This window comes from Haemorhous mexicanus, chromosome 33, assembly GCF_027477595.1.
Source record: "Haemorhous mexicanus isolate bHaeMex1 chromosome 33, bHaeMex1.pri, whole genome shotgun sequence".
Taxonomy (NCBI): domain Eukaryota; kingdom Metazoa; phylum Chordata; class Aves; order Passeriformes; family Fringillidae; genus Haemorhous; species Haemorhous mexicanus.
The window spans coordinates 728034-748099 of record NC_082373.1 but is presented as its reverse complement, the minus strand read 5'-3'; the positions used below and the strand labels follow the sequence as shown (position 1 = coordinate 748099).

At 62.5% G+C, this 20066-nt stretch overlaps 4 protein-coding genes across 4 annotated transcripts; 2 read left to right on the top strand and 2 right to left on the bottom strand.

Moving 5' to 3' along the window:
* The first annotated feature begins 397 nt into the window (after positions 1-397).
* Positions 398-2521, top strand: LOC132340707 (retinol dehydrogenase 16-like). The gene is made up of 4 exons (XM_059871766.1): positions 398-866; positions 1177-1435; positions 1982-2145; positions 2223-2521. Exons 1-4 carry the CDS (start codon positions 551-553, stop codon positions 2441-2443), a joined length of 960 nt encoding a protein of 319 aa, XP_059727749.1. The 5' UTR covers positions 398-550; the 3' UTR covers positions 2444-2521.
* An 889-nt stretch (positions 2522-3410) lies between these two features.
* Positions 3411-8908, top strand: GPR182 (G protein-coupled receptor 182). Its single transcript, XM_059871764.1, has 2 exons — positions 3411-4944; positions 6234-8908. Exon 2 carries the CDS (start codon positions 6242-6244, stop codon positions 7334-7336), a length of 1095 nt encoding a protein of 364 aa, XP_059727747.1. The 5' UTR covers positions 3411-4944; positions 6234-6241; the 3' UTR covers positions 7337-8908.
* Positions 8909-9697: 789 nt separating this feature from the next.
* Positions 9698-16726, bottom strand: ZBTB39 (zinc finger and BTB domain containing 39). The gene is made up of 2 exons (XM_059871740.1): positions 16659-16726; positions 9698-15396 (listed from the first exon to the last, which is right to left on the bottom strand). Exon 2 carries the CDS (start codon positions 15301-15303, stop codon positions 13174-13176), a length of 2130 nt encoding a protein of 709 aa, XP_059727723.1. The 5' UTR covers positions 15304-15396; positions 16659-16726; the 3' UTR covers positions 9698-13173.
* Positions 16727-17389: 663 nt separating this feature from the next.
* Positions 17390-18275, bottom strand: TAC3 (tachykinin precursor 3). The gene is made up of 4 exons (XM_059871772.1): positions 18145-18275; positions 17920-18039; positions 17821-17844; positions 17390-17748 (listed from the first exon to the last, which is right to left on the bottom strand). The coding sequence occupies exons 1-4, from the start codon at positions 18206-18208 to the stop codon at positions 17603-17605; spliced, it is 354 nt and encodes a 117-aa protein (XP_059727755.1). The 5' UTR covers positions 18209-18275; the 3' UTR covers positions 17390-17602.
* Between the last annotated feature and the right edge of the window lie 1791 nt (positions 18276-20066).

The window sequence follows — 20066 nt, the reverse complement described above, 5'->3', positions numbered from 1 at the left end:
CGGGTGGGTCCCTGGACGCACGGTCCTGGCTTGTCCCGGGGTCCGGTAGACCCTGGGGTGCTGAGGTCCCGGGGGTGTCCCGGCTGTCGGGGTGGTCCCAGGATCTGGGAGGGTCCCGGGGTAGTCCCGTGATCCGGAGGGCTCCCGGGGCGGGGGGCGCGGGGATGTTCGGTGCTCCGGGGTGGTCCCGGGCTCCGGGGGTTACCCGGGAGGGCAGCGCAGAGGTGCGGGAACCCGCTGGCCCTGCCCCGCTCCCGTTAACTGTTCCCCGCAAGAGCGGCCGGAGCGAAGCCCCGGGACATATCCCGGGGCACTGCCCGCAGCCCGGCGGGCTCCAGGCGGCAGCAGCGGGACGAGCCCCGTAAGAGGACGGGGCGGAGCCGCTCCGGCATCCCGGTAGTGCCCGGAGGCCCAACGGTGTCTCCGCGATCGTTGCCCCGGAGTCCGCAAATTAATTATTAACAGCGGCCAGAGGGAAAGGCCAGGGTCGGGACAAACCTCTCCCGGACACGTCCTAGTCCCCATCCCGGTGCCGGTGCCGCCGCCGAGGATGTGGCTGTACGTGGTGGCCGCGCTGCTGGGGCTGCTCCTGCTGCGCCGCTGGCACCGGGAGCGGCAGACGGTGCCGCGGCTCTCGGAGAAGCACGTGCTGATCACGGGATGCGACAGCGGCTTCGGGAACCTGCTGGCGCGGCAGCTGGACGCGCGGGGAATGCGGGTGCTGGCCGCCTGCCTGACGGATGCCGGCGCCGCGCAGCTGCGGGAGGCCACCTCCGAGCGGCTGCAGACCGTCCTGCTGGATGTCACCTGCAGCAAGAGCATCGCCGATGTCACCGCCTGGGTCCGGCAGCGTGTGGGTGATCAAGGTAGAATGGGGGTGATGCCCCTGTTGTCCCCTCTGGCTTCCCCTGCCAGGCTGCGGGGCAATCACGGCTCTGTGATTAATTGCTGCCTGGCCAGAGGTGCTTCTCTGGCCACATCCATCTGCCATCGGCTCCTGCGGGAGCGCTGCCCGGGCAGAGAGTTCAGCTTTCAGCCCTTTCTCCCTGAAAATCAGCTAATTTAGAGCTGATTGCCCCAACAGCTCTCCTGCCACCTTGGCCACTCAACACGGGGGAGGCTGGCACAGGGCTGCGGGCTGAGGAACAGCCCCAGCTCATCCCCTCCCCTCTGCAGGGCTCTGGGGGCTGGTGAACAACGCAGGCATCGCCATCCCCACCGCTCCAAACGAGTGGCTGACCAAGGAGGACTTTGTCAAGGTGCTGGATGTCAACCTGGTGGGGCTGGTGGAGGTGACGCTGAGCCTCCTGCCGCTGGTGCGGCGGGCGCGGGGCCGCGTGGTCAACGTGGCCAGCGTGATGGGCCGCGTGTCCTGTTTCGGTGGAGGCTACTGCATCTCCAAATTCGGCGTGGAAGCCTTCTCTGACAGCCTCAGGTACGGTTGTGGCAGCCCCCGGAGCTCTCCCGTGCTCTCCCCGCTGTCCTCTGGCGAGGTTTTATTTCCGTATTTACTCCCGGTTACTTTTTCCCCAGAGATCTTGTGAAACGCTGGCCACAAGCGGGCTGGGAGCGTGGGCAGGGCTGGAGCCGTGGGTGTGCAACCAGGGGAAGGGTTTCAAGGAGCTCTGGACGGACCAGTCCAGGAGGTCCCGGGGTGTCCCAGGGTCCGGGGTTCTGGTGTCCAGGGGAGTCCCGGGGGGCTGAGATTCGGGGAGGTCCCGGGATCCGGGAATGCTCCGGGGTCTGGGGTGGTCCCGAGGCACTGAGGTTCAGGGGGATTCCAGGATCCCGGGGTCCAGTGGGGTCCCTGGCATGGAAGTCCGGGATGTCTCGGGATCCAAGAGGGTCCCTGGAGCAAGGACAATGTTCCCCTGTGCCCATGAGGGAACGCCTGGGGGGTGTCACCAGCAGCTCCTCGCTCCCACCCGGTCTCTGCCCCCTTCGGGGCTGCAGCTCCCGCTGACGCCCCCACCTCGGGCAGGCGGGAGCTGCGTCCCTTCGGGGTGCAGGTCTCCATCATCGAACCTGGAGGCTTCCAGACGGGAATGATCGAGCCCGCCCCGCTGGTGAAGGGCTTCGTTCGCCTCTGGGAGCGGCTCCCGGCCGAAGCCCAGGCAGCCTACGGCCGCCACTACCTGGACAAATGTGAGTCCGGCCCCACCCCGCACCGCCACCCCCGCTGACGCCACCTCCATGGCGCTGACCCCCTTCTGCCCACCCAGATGCCAAGAGCACCACGCTGCTGCACCGCCTGAGCAGCTCCCGCCTGTCGCATGTCACCGATGCCATGACACACGCGCTGCTGTCCCGCTGCCCCCGCAGCCGCTACGCCGCCGGCTGGGATGCCTGGCTCATCTTCCTCCCCCTCAGCTACTGCCCGGCCTGGCTGTCCGACACCATCCTCGGCTTCTTCCTGCCCATCCCGGCCAGAGGGATCCCCTGAGGGCCACCCGAGCGGGGACATGGCCCGCGGGTGTCTCACGCCCTCGGGAACGTGCTCAATAAAGGCGGTGCAATGCTTGGAGGTGTCCGATGGTCACTTGGCCACGGTGCCGGTGACCACCGGGGGGTCCCATGGCAGATCCCGGCTGCTGCCCGTGCCCAGAGCAGCCGAGTAAACCGGGACACCCTGGCTCGGCTGGCAGGGAGCGGGCCGGGAAAGGCAGAGCGGTGTTTATTCATCCCCTGGGCACGGCATATCCCGGGATACCCTGGCTCGGCTGGCAGGGAGCGGGCCGGGAGAGGCAGAGCGGTGTTTATCCATCCCCTGGGCACGGCATATCCCGGGATACCCTGGCTCGGCTGGCAGGGAGCGGGCCGGGAGAGGCAGAGCGGTGTTTATCCATCCCCTGGGCACGGCGTATCCCGGGATACCCCGGCTCGGCTGGCAGGGAGCGGGCCGGGAAAGGCAGAGCGGTGTTTATTCATCCCCTGGGCACGGCGTATCCCGGGATACCCTGGCTCGGCTGGCAGGGAGCGGGCCGGGAGAGGCAGAGCGGTGTTTATCCATCCCCTGGGCACGGCGTATCCCGGGATACCCCGGCTCGGCTGGCAGGGAGCGGGCCGGGAGAGGCAGAGCGGTGTTTATTCATCCCCTGGGCTCGTGGGCGGTGATCCCTGCGTCACTCATCGAGCTAATTAAGAGCTGATTAGCGATCAGTAGCTGAGGGGCAGGCCTCTGAGGTTGTGCACTCGCCAGCGGGACCAGAGCACCACCAACTCTTCCCCTCTCGCCCCAGCTCTGGCAAGGACAAGAGGATAGGGCCCCGAGCCCACCCGAGCTGGACCGGGACCCCCGGGATGCGACGGGGAGGGCGAGAGGGATGGGGAGAACCCGGGACCTTGCACAAGCTGCCTTCAGCTCGCCGAGCTGCTTCCCCAGCCAAGGAAGCTTTTCCCAAATGTTTTCTTTGGCTTAGAAAGTTCAAACGTGTCCGGCAGCCCCCGCAGGTCGCGTTCGGGACCGGGATGTCCCCAGGGGCCGGGATGTGACGTGCCAACCCCCCCGGGAGCTGCAGCCTTGGCTGTACCTGCCGTGCGACACCTGTGCCCAAATCCCTCCGGCAGCACCGCGGGCCGCCGACGGCTGCCAGGGGAGGGAAGGAGTTTGGGAATTGCAGATCCACGGCGCTGCCTCTGCCTGGAGCCCACCTCTCCACACCCTGAGGGAGGCTGGGGGCCCCTGGGCACACATTTGGGGTGCTGGGAGCCTTGGGGCACCCCAACATTGCGGCAGGGATGGGCAGAAAGGGCTGAGCCGCCTATCCCAACCCTGCTCAGCTGTCTTGGAAACACAACCGGCATTCCCGCCAGGATCAGCAGCCCCTGCACGATCCTTGACAGCTCCCAGATCCTGCTCAGCGCCAGAGTTCGGTGTGGAAATTGCCTGACCCGTTAAATAAAACCAGCAGAGCATTGCTTCCCCCTCGGGCAGGGCAAATCCCCCCAGCCCCTCGATGGCAGAGCAGCCTCTCACCACCCCCACGGCCCCAGCTGAGCCAAAATGTGCCCGAAGCCGCCGAGTTCCTGTTTGGAAGCTGCTCCTGCCGGGCTTGGTACCTGCACACGGGGTCACCAGCGCTGGGCTTGTTGTTGTGAGCCCCGACTTATCAGCGCCGTGGCGCTTCCCCGCTCCCCGAGCCTTCCTTCCGAGCCGATTGTTGATCCCGCGGTCTTGGCTGCGCTGGAAAAAAGGAGATTTCCTGCAATTGTTTCGCAGGACTTGCAGCCCGATGCAAAATTTTCTGCCTATCAGCCCCCTCCCCAGCGCCGGGGCAAGGCTTGAGCCCCCCTGGCTTCCCCTGCCAGACAGCGGGGCAATCACGGCTCTGTGATTAATTACTGCCTGGCCAGAGGTGCTTCTCTGGCCACATCCATCTGCCATCGGCTCCTGCGGGAGCGCTGCCCGGGCAGAGAGTTCAGCTTTCAGCCCTTTCCCACTGAAAAAAAAACCCTGAGCTCACCCTGATATCGAGGTGTCATCAAGGACAACTTTGGCACCTTTGTTACAACGCACCCCACCCCCCCAGGATTCCCGGAGCTGGGGCAGGACCTGGGATGTATTTTCCCCACAGAATGATCCAGGCAGGATCCAACCTCTTACCCCGGCGGGGTAACAGTGGAGGGGACACTCAGGAAGCCTCAGGGACCTCCGCCCATCCCCAGGCACCTGCGGCTTCCACACCGACACCTGCCCGGGGCCTCCCCGCGCCCGTCCCCACCCTGTGACAAAATCAAACGGGAGCCGAGTTCCGGCGCTGGAAGTGCAGTGAAGTGTCCCCCGCGCTGGGCTGGCTCAGGATGTCGCACCACGCCGGTCATTTCCTGCCCAGCAAGCGGCCACCGAGCCCACCCGAGCTCCGTGCCCAGAAGCGCTCGAGCTGCCGAGCCGAGAGGATCCCCCCGCTCCCGAGCAGCCCCTGCACAGCCCTCGCTCAGCCGCCGGTGAGCCAGCGCCGTCCCTGCTCCCTCGTGTCCCTTCTGTCTGTCTGTCCCCTTTACCATCCGGCTGTCCTCTCTCCCATCCGTCCGTCCGTTCTCCTGTTTGTCTGTCCCTGGTCTTGTCTGCCTGTCCCTTCTCCAGTCCGTCTGTCCCCTCTCCCATCCATCTGTCTCCTCTCCCACCTGTCTGTCCCTGGTCCTGTCTGCCTGTCCCTTTTCCTGTCCGTTTGTCCCCCTTGCCATCCATCTGTCCCCTCACCCATCCGTCCGTCCCTTCTCCTGTTTGTCTGTCCCTGGTCCTGTCTGCCTGTCCCTTCTCCTGTCCGTCTGTCCCCTCTCCCATCCATCTGTCCTCTCTCCCATCTGTCTGTCCCTTCTCCCGTTTGTCTGTCCCTTCTGTCTGCCTGTCCCTTCTCCTGTCCGTCTGTCCCCTCTCCCATCTCTCTGTCCCTTCTCCTGTCCATCTGTCCCTTCTCCTGTCCGTCTGTCCCCTCTCCCATCTCTCTGTCCCTTCTCCTGTCCGTCTGTCCTGTCTCTCCTCAGGACCTGCAGGACAGAGAGGACGGGAGGTTCAGGATCCCTGGGGGTGGCAGCTCCAGCCTCCCCTGGTTCTGGGGCCGGTGGGTGCCAGCCTGGCTGGGTGCCACAGGGGTGACACTCACGGGGGACACCAGCTCGGTCCTGGCTTGCCAGGCTCCAAATGAAGCGGGAAGACCGGCTGGAAGGGCAGAGTCCTGCAGCATTCCCGAGGGAACGGCTGCTCCTGGGCACATTCCCGAGGGAATGGCTGCTCCTGGGCACCTCCAGCAGCCCGAGGCTGGACGGGCTCCGCAGCCTCTTCGCTGTGCTGGGATCGGGGATCTCACTTGGGGCAGTTAAAGGATGTTCAGGTCAACTGCATTTCCCTGAAATGTATAATTTTGTCACCTACTTGGATGTCCCGATGGCTCCCGGCAGGGTGAGGGCGGCTGGCGAGTGACCCCGCCCCGAGGGCTCGGGTGGGAGCGGTGGCTTTCCTGCTGGAGCTGACTCTGGGACAGAGCCACCGACACCTCTCTGTGTCCCAGGCCAGGTTCTGGGACAGGGGACAGCCACCACATGTGGTGACTGTTGTTTGTGGCTGGAATCTATCCTGGGATGTGAGGGGATCACCTGGGCGGACTCAGCGTCTTTTGAGGGTTGATGTAGGGAGTCACCGTGGGAGTAAAAGTTGGATTAGAAGCTCCCAGAAGGATCTTTTTGAGCCCCACTGTTTCAGGCTGCCCAGCTCAGTGCTCTCCCTTTCCCTGCAGCCACCAGGATGGCAGAGGTGACCACTGTCCCCATGGAGACACACACTGTCCCCAGCGAGTACGGGGACTACCACAACCTGTCCGAGCTGTTCTACCTCCTGAACCACACCTACACCTACTGCGAGTTCAGCCTGGACGAGAACATCAAGCGAGTGGTTCTCTTCATCCTCTACTTGGTCATCTTCGTGGTGGGCTTGGTGGAGAACCTCCTCGTCATCTGGGTCAACTGGCAGACACGGGGCACCAAGAACTTGGTCAACCTCTACATCATCAACATGGCCATCGCCGACCTGGGCGTGCTGCTCTCACTGCCCATCTGGATGCTGGAGGTGATGCTGGATTACACCTGGCTCTGGGGCAGCTTCCTCTGCCGCTTCACCCACTACTTCTACTTCGCCAACATGTACGCCAGCATCTTCTTCCTCACCTGCCTGAGCGTGGATCGCTACGTGACCCTGACCAGCTCCTCCCTCTTCTGGCAGCGGCACCAGCACCGCGTGCGCCGCGCGGTCTGCGCCTGCAGCTGGCTCCTGGCCGCCGCCATCCCCGTGCTGGAGGTGGCTCACATGCAGCTGGTCAACACCGGGGAGCCCATCTGCATCTTCATGGCCCCTTTTGAGACCTATGACGAGTGGGCGCTGGCGGTCAGCTTGGCCACCACCACCATCGGCTTCCTCATCCCCTTCCCCATCATCGCGACGTTCAACGTGCTGACGGCGCGCTTCGTCCGGCGCGCCAAGCCGGAGAGCCACAAGCACTGCCTGCTCATCTACGCCTACATCGGGGTGTTCCTGCTCAGCTGGCTGCCCTTCCACGCCGTGCTGACTCTGCTCACCCTCGAGGGCAACCACATCATCCTGCACTGCACCTTCGCCCACCTCCTCTACTTCTTCTACGACATCATCGACTGCTTCACGCTGCTCCACTGCGTCGTCAACCCCATCCTCTACAACTTCCTCAGCAAGAACTTCCGCAGCAAACTCATCTCTGCCGTGGTCAAGTACATCCCCAAGGACCACGGTGGCCAGAAGGCTGCTGGCAACTCCTCCTCCAGCACGCAGCACTCCATAGTCATCGCGAAGGACAACAGCCCTCCCAACTGAGGGGGTCAGGTTCTCCCAGTCTCCGTCCTGGTGGCTCCCTGGGGACAGTTGGATTGGTTTTCCTGCTGCTGAGGACACATTTGCTTGGGCACAGCCCTTCTTGGCTGGGCACCTCCCGCGGCAGGATGCGGTGCCAGGTTTGAGGAGAGCTGGGAGCTGTGGACATCTTGCCCCTGGAGTGCTGTTGTGTCCAACCTAAAGAAAGGATAAGAAAAAATTCTATTCCTGTTTGACAAGAGAAACCCTTGCAATAATAAAGCCTGTTGTTCCTCTCAGTGTCTGACACAACCCAGCCCCAAAATCAGAGCCCCTCCTGCCCCCCCAGGCTGTTGGAGTTGCCCCATCTGCCCCATCACGGGTGTTCCTGCACCCCCAAAGTGCCCCTGACCCCAGCCCTGGGCATGGCCCTGCCTGGTGAGTGCCATCCCGAGTGGGAGAGGAGGAATCATCCCTCTGGAGCACAAACCTCCCCCCACGGTGCCCAGCAACGCCCAGAACCTGATTTCTGAGAGATGAAGGTGAAGCAGCCCAAGGGGCTGAGCAGGGCACAGACCTGAGGGGAGGAACAACTTGGAGTCGAGATCAGCCACTCCTTCAGAGCAATTTTGCAAACCCAGCTGTAAATTAGTGATGGCTGAACTGGCTTTTACTGGGAAGGGCTGCTCCAGACTGATTTTTGGTCCCCCATCCCATTAACCCCTCTGGAGCATCCCCTGGCAGCTTTTGATGGCCACTGGGTGGATTTCTCAACTCCCTCAGGCCCCAACACCCCTTCCCCTTCCACCAAAGCCCCTGTGGGAGCACAGGGATGTGCAGAAATCCTCAGAGCTGGAGCACGGGCTGGGCTTGTGCCAAGGACCTGGAGAATCTGGAGAAAGTTCATCCCCGTGTGGATCCTGATCTCAGCCACGTGCTGGGGGTCAGGCCCTCGCTGGGGGAAGGTGACAGAGACACCATAAATCCACCAAAGGCCTTGAGCTGCTGGAGGAATGTGTTGTGAAAAAAGCAAAGCATAAGCAGTTCTGGGGACAGGATGCTGGCTCAGGGCAGGAGCAGGATGTCCCAGGAGAAGCCCATGACCAGGGGTGGAGGCGGATGTGGGGCTATCACAGCGCTGGCTGGGAAAGCTCTGCCACTTCCAGGGGTCCCTGATGGGGGAAAACCCTAAATTCCTCAGGGTTCCTCCTGCAGGGATGCTCCTTTTTACCCCAGGACATGAGCAGTGGGGGAATAACCCAAACCCAGCTCCGACACAGAAATCCTGGGAAGGCTCCAGCAGGGTCAGAATTCCCTGCTCAGGAATTCCCTTCCTCTGCTCCTTACCCTGTGAGTGCAGGAGCCCAAGGGCTGTGAGACACCCCCAGGCTGAGATCTGCACCCACAGGACCCCACCACCTTCATTCCCTGACCCCAAATCCTCCCTGAGCTTCCCTTTGCTAATTCCCTCCCATTCCCAGTGAAGAAATGGATGATAAACACACAGCCAGCCACTCACCAGGGCAAAAATATATCCAAGACACTTCAACATGTAAAATTTGGTTATTTCACTAATAAACCTAATTTTTAACTGTCTTCATTTCTCTGCACTTTTGTCCATAAACTTAAGGGCCTCAAATAAATTGTTGCCACCTCCATGGGAAATTCTTCTTTGTGTCAAGGTGGAATTTCTTGAGGTTTCATTTATGTTGCTCCTTGCTCTGTCACACCACTGAAAAATCTGGCACCATCCTCTTGGCCCTTTGAGGTGTTGTTATGGATTGAGGAGATCCCCTCTGAAATGAGATCTTTATATGGATATTTGAGGTATTTTTATGGATTGATGAGATTCCCTCTCAAATGAGATATTTAAGATATTTTTATGGGTTGTTGAGATCCCTTCTCAAATGAGAAATGTGAGATATTGTTATGGATTGACGAGATCCCTTCTCAAATGAGATATTTGTATGGATTTCTGAGATATTTTTATGGATTGATGAGATCCCCTCTCAAATGAGAAATCTGAGATATTTTTATGGACTGACAGAATCCCCTCTCAGCCTCCTCTTCTCCACCTAACCAAGCCCAGCTCCCAGGTCCTCTCCTCATCACTGAGCTGCTCCAGACCCCTCAGAACCACCTGGAGCTCATTTCCCAGCCCGTGGAGCTCCAGCTCCTGGCAGGAAAGGCTCCTCCAGGCACACAAGCCCTGGGATTCCCCACTGGGTGGGCTCTGCTCCCCCCTGCTGCTCCTGCACCCCCCAGGAATGTCCCAAACTCTTCCCCTGAGAACAAATCCAGAGGCAGATGATGCAGGGATGGCCTCACCTCCTTCCCAGCCATTCCTGGGAGGAAAACATTTTAGAAAGAAGCAGCTCCAAGAGGTCAATGTTTTCCATTTTATTATTCTAAATAAAAAACCACACTTTGTGCTGGACAATGGAGTAGAAAAGAACCCGATGTACAACGATTTTAGACATCTACCATTCGGGGAGGGGGAGAGGGGGGAAGTTTACAAAATATACAAAACTTTACAGCAAATAGATAGTAAACACTTAAATAGCAGGAGGTCAGTACCTACAATTAACAAAAAGGTTAGACAGCAAATTCAACTCTTGTTCTCTCTTCTTCTTCTGCTCAATTACTCAGCTGGAGCCACTGAGAAAGGGGGAAAGTGAATTTTGTGGTTGGGGTGGGAGTGAGCCGGGGCTCAGAGCTGGGCCCTCAGAGAGGCTCCGTGACCTGGATGCTGCCAGGATTTCCCCTCTGCCACCCCCTCTCCTACTCCAGGATCCCAAAGCACTTTGCAAACAGCTCAGGCTGCCCAGGGGAGGTAGGTTGGTGTCCCCAGGGTCACCAAGGGCAGTGGGGACAGGAGAGAGCCGGGCTTGCCCACGGAGGTGGAGAAGGAATGAAATCCAAATGGATTTTGGCTCTCCCAATGCTGAACTGGAGCTGCCAGGCAGGCTGGGGACAGGGGGGACATCCCTGCCCACCCCAAAGGCTCAGGAACACCCAGGACCCCCCCCCAGGTCTCTGACCCCTCGGGGAATCACCCCCAGGAGCAGCAGCAGCAGCAGGGTCAGACCCATCCCTGCAGCCCCTCCACTGCAGATTTGGGGTGTTCCAGGTGGGAATGATCCAGAAATTCCCTGGATCAGAGCCAGCAGCAGTGGGGGGGCTCCTGCTTTCACCCCCAGGCAGGAGCAAGGGCTGGCTGTGCCCCTTGGTGTTTGGGTGTAAAAACTTCACTTTTTGGTTTATGTGCACAAAAGGCTTTTTGCTTTTCAGCTTAGCGAGATCCAGGGCTGCAGACCCTCCCTGAAGCTCACCACGGCTTCTGGAACATTCCAGGAGGGTCTCAAGGCTCTCCCAGTCTATCCCTCACACCCTTCACAGCCACCTCCAGAGCAGTGCAGGTCGTGTCCACCCCTGACCCTGTCCCTGTCCCCAGCCCTGAGTTCCACGCCCGAGGGGACCCTGCACGAGCAGGGGGTGGGACTGGGTGACCCCAAATGGTCCCTTCCAGCCTCATCCACCCCACAATCCCAGGACAGAAACCCTGGAACCCAGAGAGCAGCTCAGAGGAGGCCACAGCAAAGCCCCACCACTGCCCAGAGCACCACACCACTCCCCAAAATTCCCCTTTCTCTTGTAAAACCAAACACAGCTCCACACAGTGATGCCAGGACCACGAGCCTGGAGTTCAGAACTCAGAGCTGCAGCAGCCAGGCCAACCCAGAGCTGACCTTGGCTCTGGTGCCTCCCTCCCCTCCTCCAAACCCAGGCTCCAGGCACCCTCCCCGCTCCCGGAGGTAGCTCGGTACCACGGGAGGTACCACCCTCATTTTACAGATGAGGAAACTGAGGCAAAGAGGTGAAGTGACTCGCCCAAGGCCATGGCAGAGCTGGGACAGAGACCCCGGGGTGCTCTGAGCTCTCTGAGCTCAGCCCCCACTGCAGGATGGCCCTCCCTGGGTGTCCCCTCCCTGTGTCCCTTCCCAGGGAGGGGGCAGCAGGGTGAGCTTCCAGGGTTTGCAAATCACTAGTTAAGTTTAGTTTAGTTTTAGGGTTTTTTTTAGTTTTAGTTTTGTAACAGCAAAACTTGACAGAAGCGCAGGAGCCGATCCAGGACCAGCCAGGCTGGAGAGCCCCCAGCACTCCTTTGTTTGTGAGGTAGAATGAGTTACCCGAGGGCAATCCCAGCTTGGAAGGAGCTGTTCCTCCCCCACCTCTGCCCCACAGCTGGATAACAACAGGGAGAAGCCAATCCAGGCCCTTCCCAGTGTTAACACCGCTGGCAACAGCTGAGCTCACTGGGGTGGCCAGGAGAGACCCCCAGGAGGGGCCAGGAGGGACCCCCAGGAGGGGCCAGGAGGGACCCCCAGGAGGGGCCAGGAGGGAGCCCCAGGAGGGGCCAGGAGAGAGCCCCCCATGCTGAGGTGGACCTGACACAGGTCCAGGAGAGCTCCCCACGCCCAGGAGAGCCTCCTGCACCAAGGGGCACTGAAATTTAGAGGGGGAGAGCCAGCCATGCTCAGGGGAGCCCCCCATACCCAGGAGAGCCCCTCCATGCCCAGGACAGCTCCTCCATGCCAGGAGAGCCCCCTCCATTCCCACTCCATGCCCAGGAGAACCCTCCACAACCAGGGGAGACCCTCCATGCCCAGGAGAGCCCCTCCATGCCCAGGAGAGCCCCCCACACCCAGGGGAGCCCCTCCATGCCCAGGGGAGCCCCCCACACCCAGGAGAGTCCCTCCATGCTCAAGGGAGCCCCCCACCCCCAGGGGAGCCCCCCACCCCCCGGGAAGCCCCCCAGAAGTGCCCAGCATGCAGCTGGAGAGGCCAAGCCACGGCTGTGGCTCCATGAACAAACTCACATCACTCCAACCACCCAGCTTTGCCACAGGAACACATCCAGGGGGCGGGAGGGGGGATCCCTTTGGCAGGAGAAGGGTCCCCCCTCCTCCTTCCAGGGAGTTAAGGCAACAGCTTCGTCCTGACCCACCTGCCCAGGGCACAGCGTGAGGCTGGGGCAGAGCAGAGCCAGGAGACTCCTGGCTCTCTGTGGCCACCACAAATCACCCCACAAGGAGCAGGGAGCTTCCCCACCCTCTCCAATCCCACAGGAGATCTCGGTGCTCACACAGCCACCTCCACCCAGGCTCTGCAGGGAGGTGCTGGGGCTCCTGCAGCTCCTCCTCCAGGTCTCAGGGCACGGCAGAGCAAACAGGGAATGTGGGAATCCCCTGCTCCTGGTTCCCTCGTTTACACACTCAGGTGCTTCCCGCTCCTCTCCCCAGAGCACACTTTGCCCGTCTCCTGGCAGTAGCAGCAGAGCACCAGGGATGCCCAGAATGTCTTTTTCTTTCCTTTTTTTCTTTCTCTTTTGTTCCTTTCCTTCCGAGTCCAGCGCCTGCTCTGGCTCTGTCCCTCTCCACTGAGGTCAGGTGTGAAAATCTTAGCAGCATCAGTTTGTGGACAAGCTCAGGGTTAGCCTGGTCAAGTGGGCTAAAAGGTTCAAAAAAAAAAAAAAAATAGAATCTAGACTCAAAAACTAGTGAGAAATGCTAAAAGCACAGATGGCCTCTAACAGGACCAGAGGTAAGTAAACACGACAGACTCCTTGAAACAGTGATGTACCTCACGTGCTGTTAATTTGTACAACGCCACCAATCTAAAAAGCCCTAGGAAGGCCCAAAAATAATAATAATAATAATAAAAAAATCAAACCAAAACCAAAAAGGAATTCCATCCATGATGCCTGACCATTAAATAAAACAACTTGGTTTTTTTTTTTTCCTTTTCTTTTCCTCCTCCACAGCCTCCATCATTACCACTCCTCCTCCAGCAGCTCCCCATCAGCTATCCGTGTTTTTCTCAGCCTCTTTGGAATGGATGATGTACATGAAAGTCTGCTCGATGGTGAAGTCCGGCGGGAGGCTGCCCTTGTGCACCCCTATGTGCTTGCTCATCAGGTTGAGCGTGGAGCTGTAGTGGCCACACACCGTGCAGCGATACATCAGGGCCCCCGAGTGTGTCCTCAGGTGACACTTGATGGTGGAACGCCCTCGGAAGAACTTGTGGCACACCTTGCACTGGTACGGCTTCTCCCCGGTGTGGATGCGCCGGTGGTAGTTGAACTCGCTGGTGTGGGCAAACCTCTTGCCGCACACCTTGCAGCTGTACTTGCTGTTCCCTGGCTGGTTCTGCAGAGCCAGCTCCTCGCTCAGGAACTCCTCAGGCAGCTTCCTCTTGGGCAGCCCCTGGGGCTGCAGGCGCTCCCCGAAGCCCGCCCGGATGTCCAGGTTGCCCCCGCACTTGTGCTGGCTGACGTGGTAGCGATAAGCGGCTTCCAGCTTGAAGCTCTGGCTGCAGAAGTGGCACTGGAAAAGAGCCTCCTCCACGTGCTGGTGCACGGCCAGGTGCTTCTCCAGGAGCTGCCTGTCCACGAAGCTGCTGGCACACACGGAGCAGGAGAAGACGGAGATGCCCAGGTGGGACAGGGCGTGCCACAGCAGGCTGCAGAGGCTCAGGTGCCGCTGGTCGCACACGCCGCACGTTTGGCTCTTCAGGTTCACGTGCTCCAGCAGGTGGTTCCGGACCGTGTGGAAATCTTTGGCCAAGGGCTTCCCACAAGCAGCACAGGCCAGCTCGGGGCTGGGCCCTCCCCCAAAAACAGCCACCTTCCCCGGCAGGGGGTCACTGGGGTGGACGATGACGTTGTTGTCGAAGACCCCGTCCCGCCGGTGCAGCGTCAGCTGCCACTGGGTGAAGAACTTGGTCTCGCACATGTCGCAGGAGAAGAGGAAGATGCCGATGTGGGACAGCACGTGAGTCACCCTGGAGTTACGGTCCTGGAAGTGGGTCTCACAGACCTTGCAGTTCCCTGTCAGCAGGTCCACGTGGTCCCTGGCGTGCTGGCGGATCAGCTGGATGTTGGGTTCCAGCACCTTCTTGCACACCTGGCAGGGCATGGCCTTGCTGTCCCGGCTGTCGCTCTCGAAGGCCAGCTCCTCCTCGCTGTCATCACTCAGCTCAATCACTTCCTCAGACGGGACCAGCTCTTCTCCAGCATCCTCAAAATGCAGCTCAGCCTCTCCCAAATCCTCCAGCTGGAGCTCATCCATCTGCTCGAATCCCTGCTCTTTGGAGTGGTCGCTGTTGCTGGGGCAGGAATTGCTCCCCGTGGAGACATCCAGGGAGGGGTCAGTGGGGAAGAAGCCACCCTTGCCATAGTCACCATTGCTCTGGGCCTTGTACTGAGGGCAGGAGCTGCCAGTGGTCTGGGCCACGACATTCCCACCGGGCTGGGCCCCCAGACCTGCGACCGGAGCGAACTGCCCTGGATCTGACTCCTGCTCTGTCTTGGGAGGCTGCTGTGGGTGCATCAGGGGAAGAGCCTGGCTGGCCTCCCCCACAGCATTCCTGTCATCCTCTTTGTAGCTGCCCACCACGTCCCCGTGCAGGAGGTAATTCCGCTCGGGGCCGAAGTGCTCCGCGCCGCTCCGCATGTCCCCCAAAGAGTGGCTCTGCTCCGAGGAGGTGCTGCTCAGCACCCCAGCCCTGCCTTCCCCCACAGACAGAGCAGGCTGCTTGGTGATGGCCGAGCTCTCCAGGTCGGGGAAGGTGGAGTGACAAGCCTGCAGCAGATCCTCCATGCCCAGCCGCTCCGCCACCTCGTAGATAACCCCCACGTTGATGAGGTCGGTGAAGAGCTCCGAGGTGTACACAAAGCTCAGGATCTTCTCAAAGTTGGCTGGCGTGATGAAATCCACCACGTAGGTCCTGGCAGCGTCCAGCCCAGTGTTGAGGAAGAGGTTCTGGAAGTAGCCAGCAGCACAGGCCAGCACGGCCTTGTGCGCGGCGAAGGAGCGGGAGCCCACCAGGATGGTGACGTCGCACATGGTCTCGGAGAGGCGGCACTTGTTGAGTTCCTTCAGCAGGTTGTTGGGGTGGTTGGTGCTGTGCAGCTTGATCCTCATGCCCATCTTAGCAGCTGCTTTAAGAGTCCTTTCTCCTGGTCAGCTCGGCCTTCACGCTTTCATCCGCGGCGGGAGCAGGAACTGGCAGGGCAAGGGGCTCTGCAGAGGGGAAACGCACAAAAAATGTTATTTAACAACCAAAGCAACACCATTCTGGTCATTTTGCACCTTTCTGAGGAGCCACAGAGCAGCTGCTCAGCTGGAGAGTCAAACCTGTCCTGTCACCTCACTTTTGGGAAGTAAAAGGCTGGATGTGCAACGCAGCAAAGTCCAAACAAAAAGACACTGACTCTCCGAGGCAGCCTGAAGGTCCCACTGCCACAGGGGCAGGGACAGAGATCCCGCTGACCCGGAGACCAAACCAGAGCCTGTTCCAGACATCTCCCTCTTCCTGAGCTGGGGATGAGGCTCCTCTCCAAAGAGATTTCACTCAGGCTGGACACGCCAGGTGGATTTGCCTCTAGGTCTCCTCCAGCTGCAGCCACTTCATTCCTCCACTTCAGATTCCACCTGGACCCTCAAGGAGACTTCAGGCTCCAGGGTGGGATTCTCTGCATTCCAGCCTCTGGATTCCCCTGGGATGGATTCCCCTGGGGTGGATTCCCCTGGGGTGGATTCCCCCAGGATTTCTTGGCAGCACCTCTCAGATTCCCCAGCTGCCACCACACCTGTTCCCCAGTGTCCTCCCAGCTTGTCCCACTGCCTTTGTCCCTCTGTCCTGCTCACAGACACCCCAACAGCTCTTGGGATTTCACGAACTTACCCAGGAAACTCTATCCTTAATTCCCCTATTCCTAATTCCCCGCATTCCCCATCCTGAGATAGGGAACAGCGAGCCCAGAAGTCAGCAAAGAGCGGGAGTTTGGAGGGGCTGGAGCTGCTTCTGCCCCAGCTCCGGGAAAAACCAAAGCCCATCCCCGGGGATGGGAGGGATGCAGGAAACACCACCGGCAGCTGGGGGGGGGCGAGGAGGAGGATGAAGATGCCGCGGGGAAGGCTCTGGAAGGCAAACGCTGCCAAGCCCAAAAAGCACCCGGGCAGTCGCTGCGGCAATTGGGGATCCCTGCGGAGGGGATGGGGCAGAAGGGGAAAGAACCGGGCAGAGGATGGGGGGCCGGGGGGCTGCGGGAAGGGGGGAGTCCCGGAGCTGCTCCGGGAGAAACGGGAGGAGATGGGCGGGGGGACAGCGGGGTCCCCGGTAGGGCCCGGGGAGCGGGGCAGGAAGGGACCCCGGGGGGAGCCACGAAAGGCGGCGGGAGGCCCCGGGGAGGGAAGGAGAGGGGCGGCGCGGGGCTGGCGGCGGGGGCGCGGCGCGGGGGCCCTGCGGGGGCCGGGGGTGGCGGGCGGGGGTCGCTCCTTACCCGCCCGGCGCCCCGCACCATCCCGGCCCGGCTCACACAAAGGCGCCGACCCGCCCCGCGCCCGCCCCGGCCCGCGCCGCCTTCCGGGAGCCGCCGCCCGCAGCGCCCCCGCGCGGCGCGGAGGAACCAGAGCGGGGGCACCGGACGGGGCACACGGACACACCGACACGGACACAGGGACACGGGGAGGGACACACGGACATGGGGCGGGACACACGGACAGGGACACGGGGCGGGACACACGGACATGGGGCGGGACACACGGACAGGGACACGGGGCGGGACACACGGACACGGGGCGGGACACGGGGCGGACACATGAGCACACGGACGTGGGGCGGGACACACGGACATGGACACGGGGAGGGGCACACGGACACGGACACCAGTGTGGTATTTACACACTGACACGGACAAGAAGGGACATAGAGACTGGCACGGGAAGGGACACGGGCACAGGAAGGGACATGGACAGGGGCACGGACACGGGAAGGGACATGGACAGGGGCACGGACCTACGGACACGGGAAGGGACACGGGCACTTCTCCAGTTACGGGGACTGCCGTGGGGAAGGGACAGGTCGCTGTAGCCAAGAGCACACGAACCCCGGCCCCAGTGGTCCCGTGGGCTCATCCCCGTGGGCTCATCCCCGCGGCCCCGTCCCCGCATCCCCATCCCCTGGGCTGTCCCGAGCGGGTCCCGGAGGCGCAGCCAAGACACGGAGGCGAAATGTGCGCGTGTCCCGCGCAGACACGGGTGGGTGTATAGCGGGGCCAGGTGTACAGGTGTCCAGGTGTACACAGGTGCACGGACACGCGCGCGTGGGGCGGGACCGCCGCGCTCCCGACGGCTCCGTGGGCGCCGGCGCCCGGGACGCTCCCGCACTCGGTCCCACCATCCCCGGGACACCGGGCACAACCGCGTGAGGGGCTCGTTCCGTCACTCAGGCCGCCCGCAGCGGGGCCTCTCCGGGAGCGGGGGGTCCCGGGGAGCACCGGGGGGCTGGGCCGCCGCCCCCCCGCCCCGCCGCTCGCCCGGGCTCCGCTGCTCGCTTCCCCATGAGCCCCACGAAGAAATCGTGCATGTCTCCTGCGGAGAGACCGCCCGTCAGCGGCACCGGTACCGGCGCCGGCACCGGCGCCGGCACCGGGCGGGACTTACTCTTCTGCGGCGCCGCGGGGGGACCTGGAAGAGACCGAAACGGGTGAGCGGGCACCGGGCGGACCGACACCCTCCCATCCAAGCCCCCCCGCCCCTCACCGGCGCCCTCCTCCCGCAGCAGCTCCAGCGCGGCGGCGGCGGCGGCGGCCCCGGGGCTGCCGCGGGGGCTCCACGGCAGCGGCCCCGGGACGGGCATCCCCTGCGGGAACGAAGCGGGTGAGAGGGATGGGAAGGGGTCCGGGTGCTCCCGGGGGTCCGGGGTCCTCCCGCCGCTCCCCCTCGACGGCCGTACCAGCGCGGGGCCCGGCGGGGCGGCGGGGGCGCGGCGGGCGAGGGCGAGCGGCAGCGCCAGGAGCAGCAGCACCGCCAGCACCGGTCGGTTCTTCATCCTCAGGGGGACACGGGAGCAGCGATCAGCGGCGGAGCTTCCCGGGGCTGTCCCGAGCCGGCGACCCCTCGATGGGGCGGCCCGGGATGAGTCTGGAAGCGAACCGGACTCTGGGGAGGGAAAGAGACGGGAGACCGAGGGGCCGGGGGCGGCGGGACCCCCTCTCGGGTGTGCGGAGGAGGGACCGCGCCGCTTCCCGGGATGCCGGTGTCCCTTGGACCCCTGGGGGGGCATTACCGGGGTGGGGGGGGGTCCGTTACGGGGCGTGCCGGGGGACACGGCCCTGCTGTGGCCGGAGGTCCCGTGTCCCCACTCGTGGCCGTGGTGCCACGGTTGTGCACTCACACACGAGCTGTGCAAACACGAGTGTGGGGCGCGGACACGGCTCGGGCTCCGTCCTGCACGTTCACCCGGTCTCAGCACACCCGTGTCCCCTGGCACGCTCCCCGGCACACTGACATCCCCAGGCACACGTAGCCTGCCCACAGCCGAACTTACTTCCAGAACCCCCCACCAAACCCTCCCCAAATTCAAGCGACACCTTCACCCCATCTCTCCCCCTTCCTGTGCCCTCCCCAGTGCCATCCCAACCTCCTCTTCCTCCTCCTGCCTTCCTCCAACCCCAGCGGAGTGAGCACAGGGCACAGCAGCTCCCCAGGACCCCGGGAAGCCTCCAGGGCCGTGGGGGACACAGGGACACAGACCTGCCGAGCCCTCCGGTGGAGTCGAGGGCTGAGGGACCCTCGGCGCCGGTGGCTGCGGAGCAGGGACTCCTCGAGGCGTGGTGATGGACAGCAGCGGTGGTGGGCAGCAGCAGAGGGCAGCGGTGGTGGTGGGCAGCTCCCCCGGCCCGGGCTCAGCCGGGAAGCGAAATACCGGGGCAGCGGCTGCTGCACGGCGCTAAATAAGGGGCTCTGCCCATGGCACGGCGTGGGTGGGCAAGAGGAGAGCTGCCAATGGGGGCCGGGAGGGTGGTACCCCCACCCTGCAGCTTCACGCCCACGCAGCGCTCGTCGCACACACGGAGTCACACAGTGGCACACGCGTGCCCACGCAGGCACCCCGGGGTGGGGGGGTCAGCACACGGGCACCGTGCCCACGCAGGCACCCCAGGGTGGGGGGTCAGCTCACGGGAACAGTGCCCACGCAGCCCCAAGCCCCTCGTTGTGGGGATGTCACGATGTGTCTGTTGGCACGTGTGGGGACACGCATGGAGACTCCTGGCTGGATGCTGGGCTGTGCAGACAGGATTTGGGGGTCTCACGGCGGAGAGGGGATAGGCCAGGCTCCCACCGCGATGCACACACGTGTTCACCTGCACACGCGGGCACAGGTGTGCCCACACACACACGCTCACAGGTACCTCACACCCTGCCCCATTGCGGTGTGCCCGGCCTGCCCGCTCTCATGCCAAGGTGGAAGATGGGGAGGAAAATTTGGGGGGAAAAGCAGAGGGGCGCAAGGAAAGAGGGAAGGACTGGGCCAACAAATGAGAGCCGAGGACTCCATCCCAAGCAACAGGCAGCGGCGACTGCTCCGGTGGCTGCTGCAGCCTCCCGGGAAGGCGGCCGGCAGCGGCGGCTCACGTGGCAACACAGCCCGGGGCAGGGCAGCATCTGCAGTGCCGGGAACGTTAATTAAATCGGAGCCTGGCCAGAGACGGTCTAATTAATTAATAACACCTACTTGTGAGATGCCAAGTGCGACGCAGCTGTGAAGAGCCGCGGTGCCCCGGGCTTGTTTACGGCGAGGGGAAGGTCCCAGTGCTGGGACGTGACGGAGCCGGCGGCGGAGAGCGGGGAGCCCTCGGTGCTGGGACACGGCCAGGCCACCAAAGTGCCACCGTGCACACGCACGT

Bases quoted from the DNA above. Each gene is read 5' to 3' on its own strand.
- LOC132340707 (XM_059871766.1), top strand. From the start codon at position 551: ATGTGGCTGTACGTGGTGGCCGCGCTGCTGGGGCTGCTCCTGCTGCGC. The intron at 867-1,176 runs GTAGAATGGGGG...TCCCCTCTGCAG, and splicing joins GCAGCGTGTGGGTGATCAAG to GGCTCTGGGGGCTGGTGAAC. The intron at 1,436-1,981 runs GTACGGTTGTGG...CACCTCGGGCAG, and splicing joins GCCTTCTCTGACAGCCTCAG to GCGGGAGCTGCGTCCCTTCG.
- GPR182 (XM_059871764.1), top strand. From the start codon at position 6,242: ATGGCAGAGGTGACCACTGTCCCCATGGAGACACACACTGTCCCCAGC.
- ZBTB39 (XM_059871740.1), bottom strand. From the start codon at position 15,303: ATGGGCATGAGGATCAAGCTGCACAGCACCAACCACCCCAACAACCTG.
- TAC3 (XM_059871772.1), bottom strand. From the start codon at position 18,208: ATGAAGAACCGACCGGTGCTGGCGGTGCTGCTGCTCCTGGCGCTGCCG. The intron at 17,845-17,919 runs GTGAGGGGCGGG...GGTCTCTTCCAG, and splicing joins GCTGCGGGAGGAGGGCGCCG to GTCCCCCCGCGGCGCCGCAG. The intron at 17,749-17,820 runs GTAAGTCCCGCC...GTCTCTCCGCAG, and splicing joins CCCCGCGGCGCCGCAGAAGA to GAGACATGCACGATTTCTTC.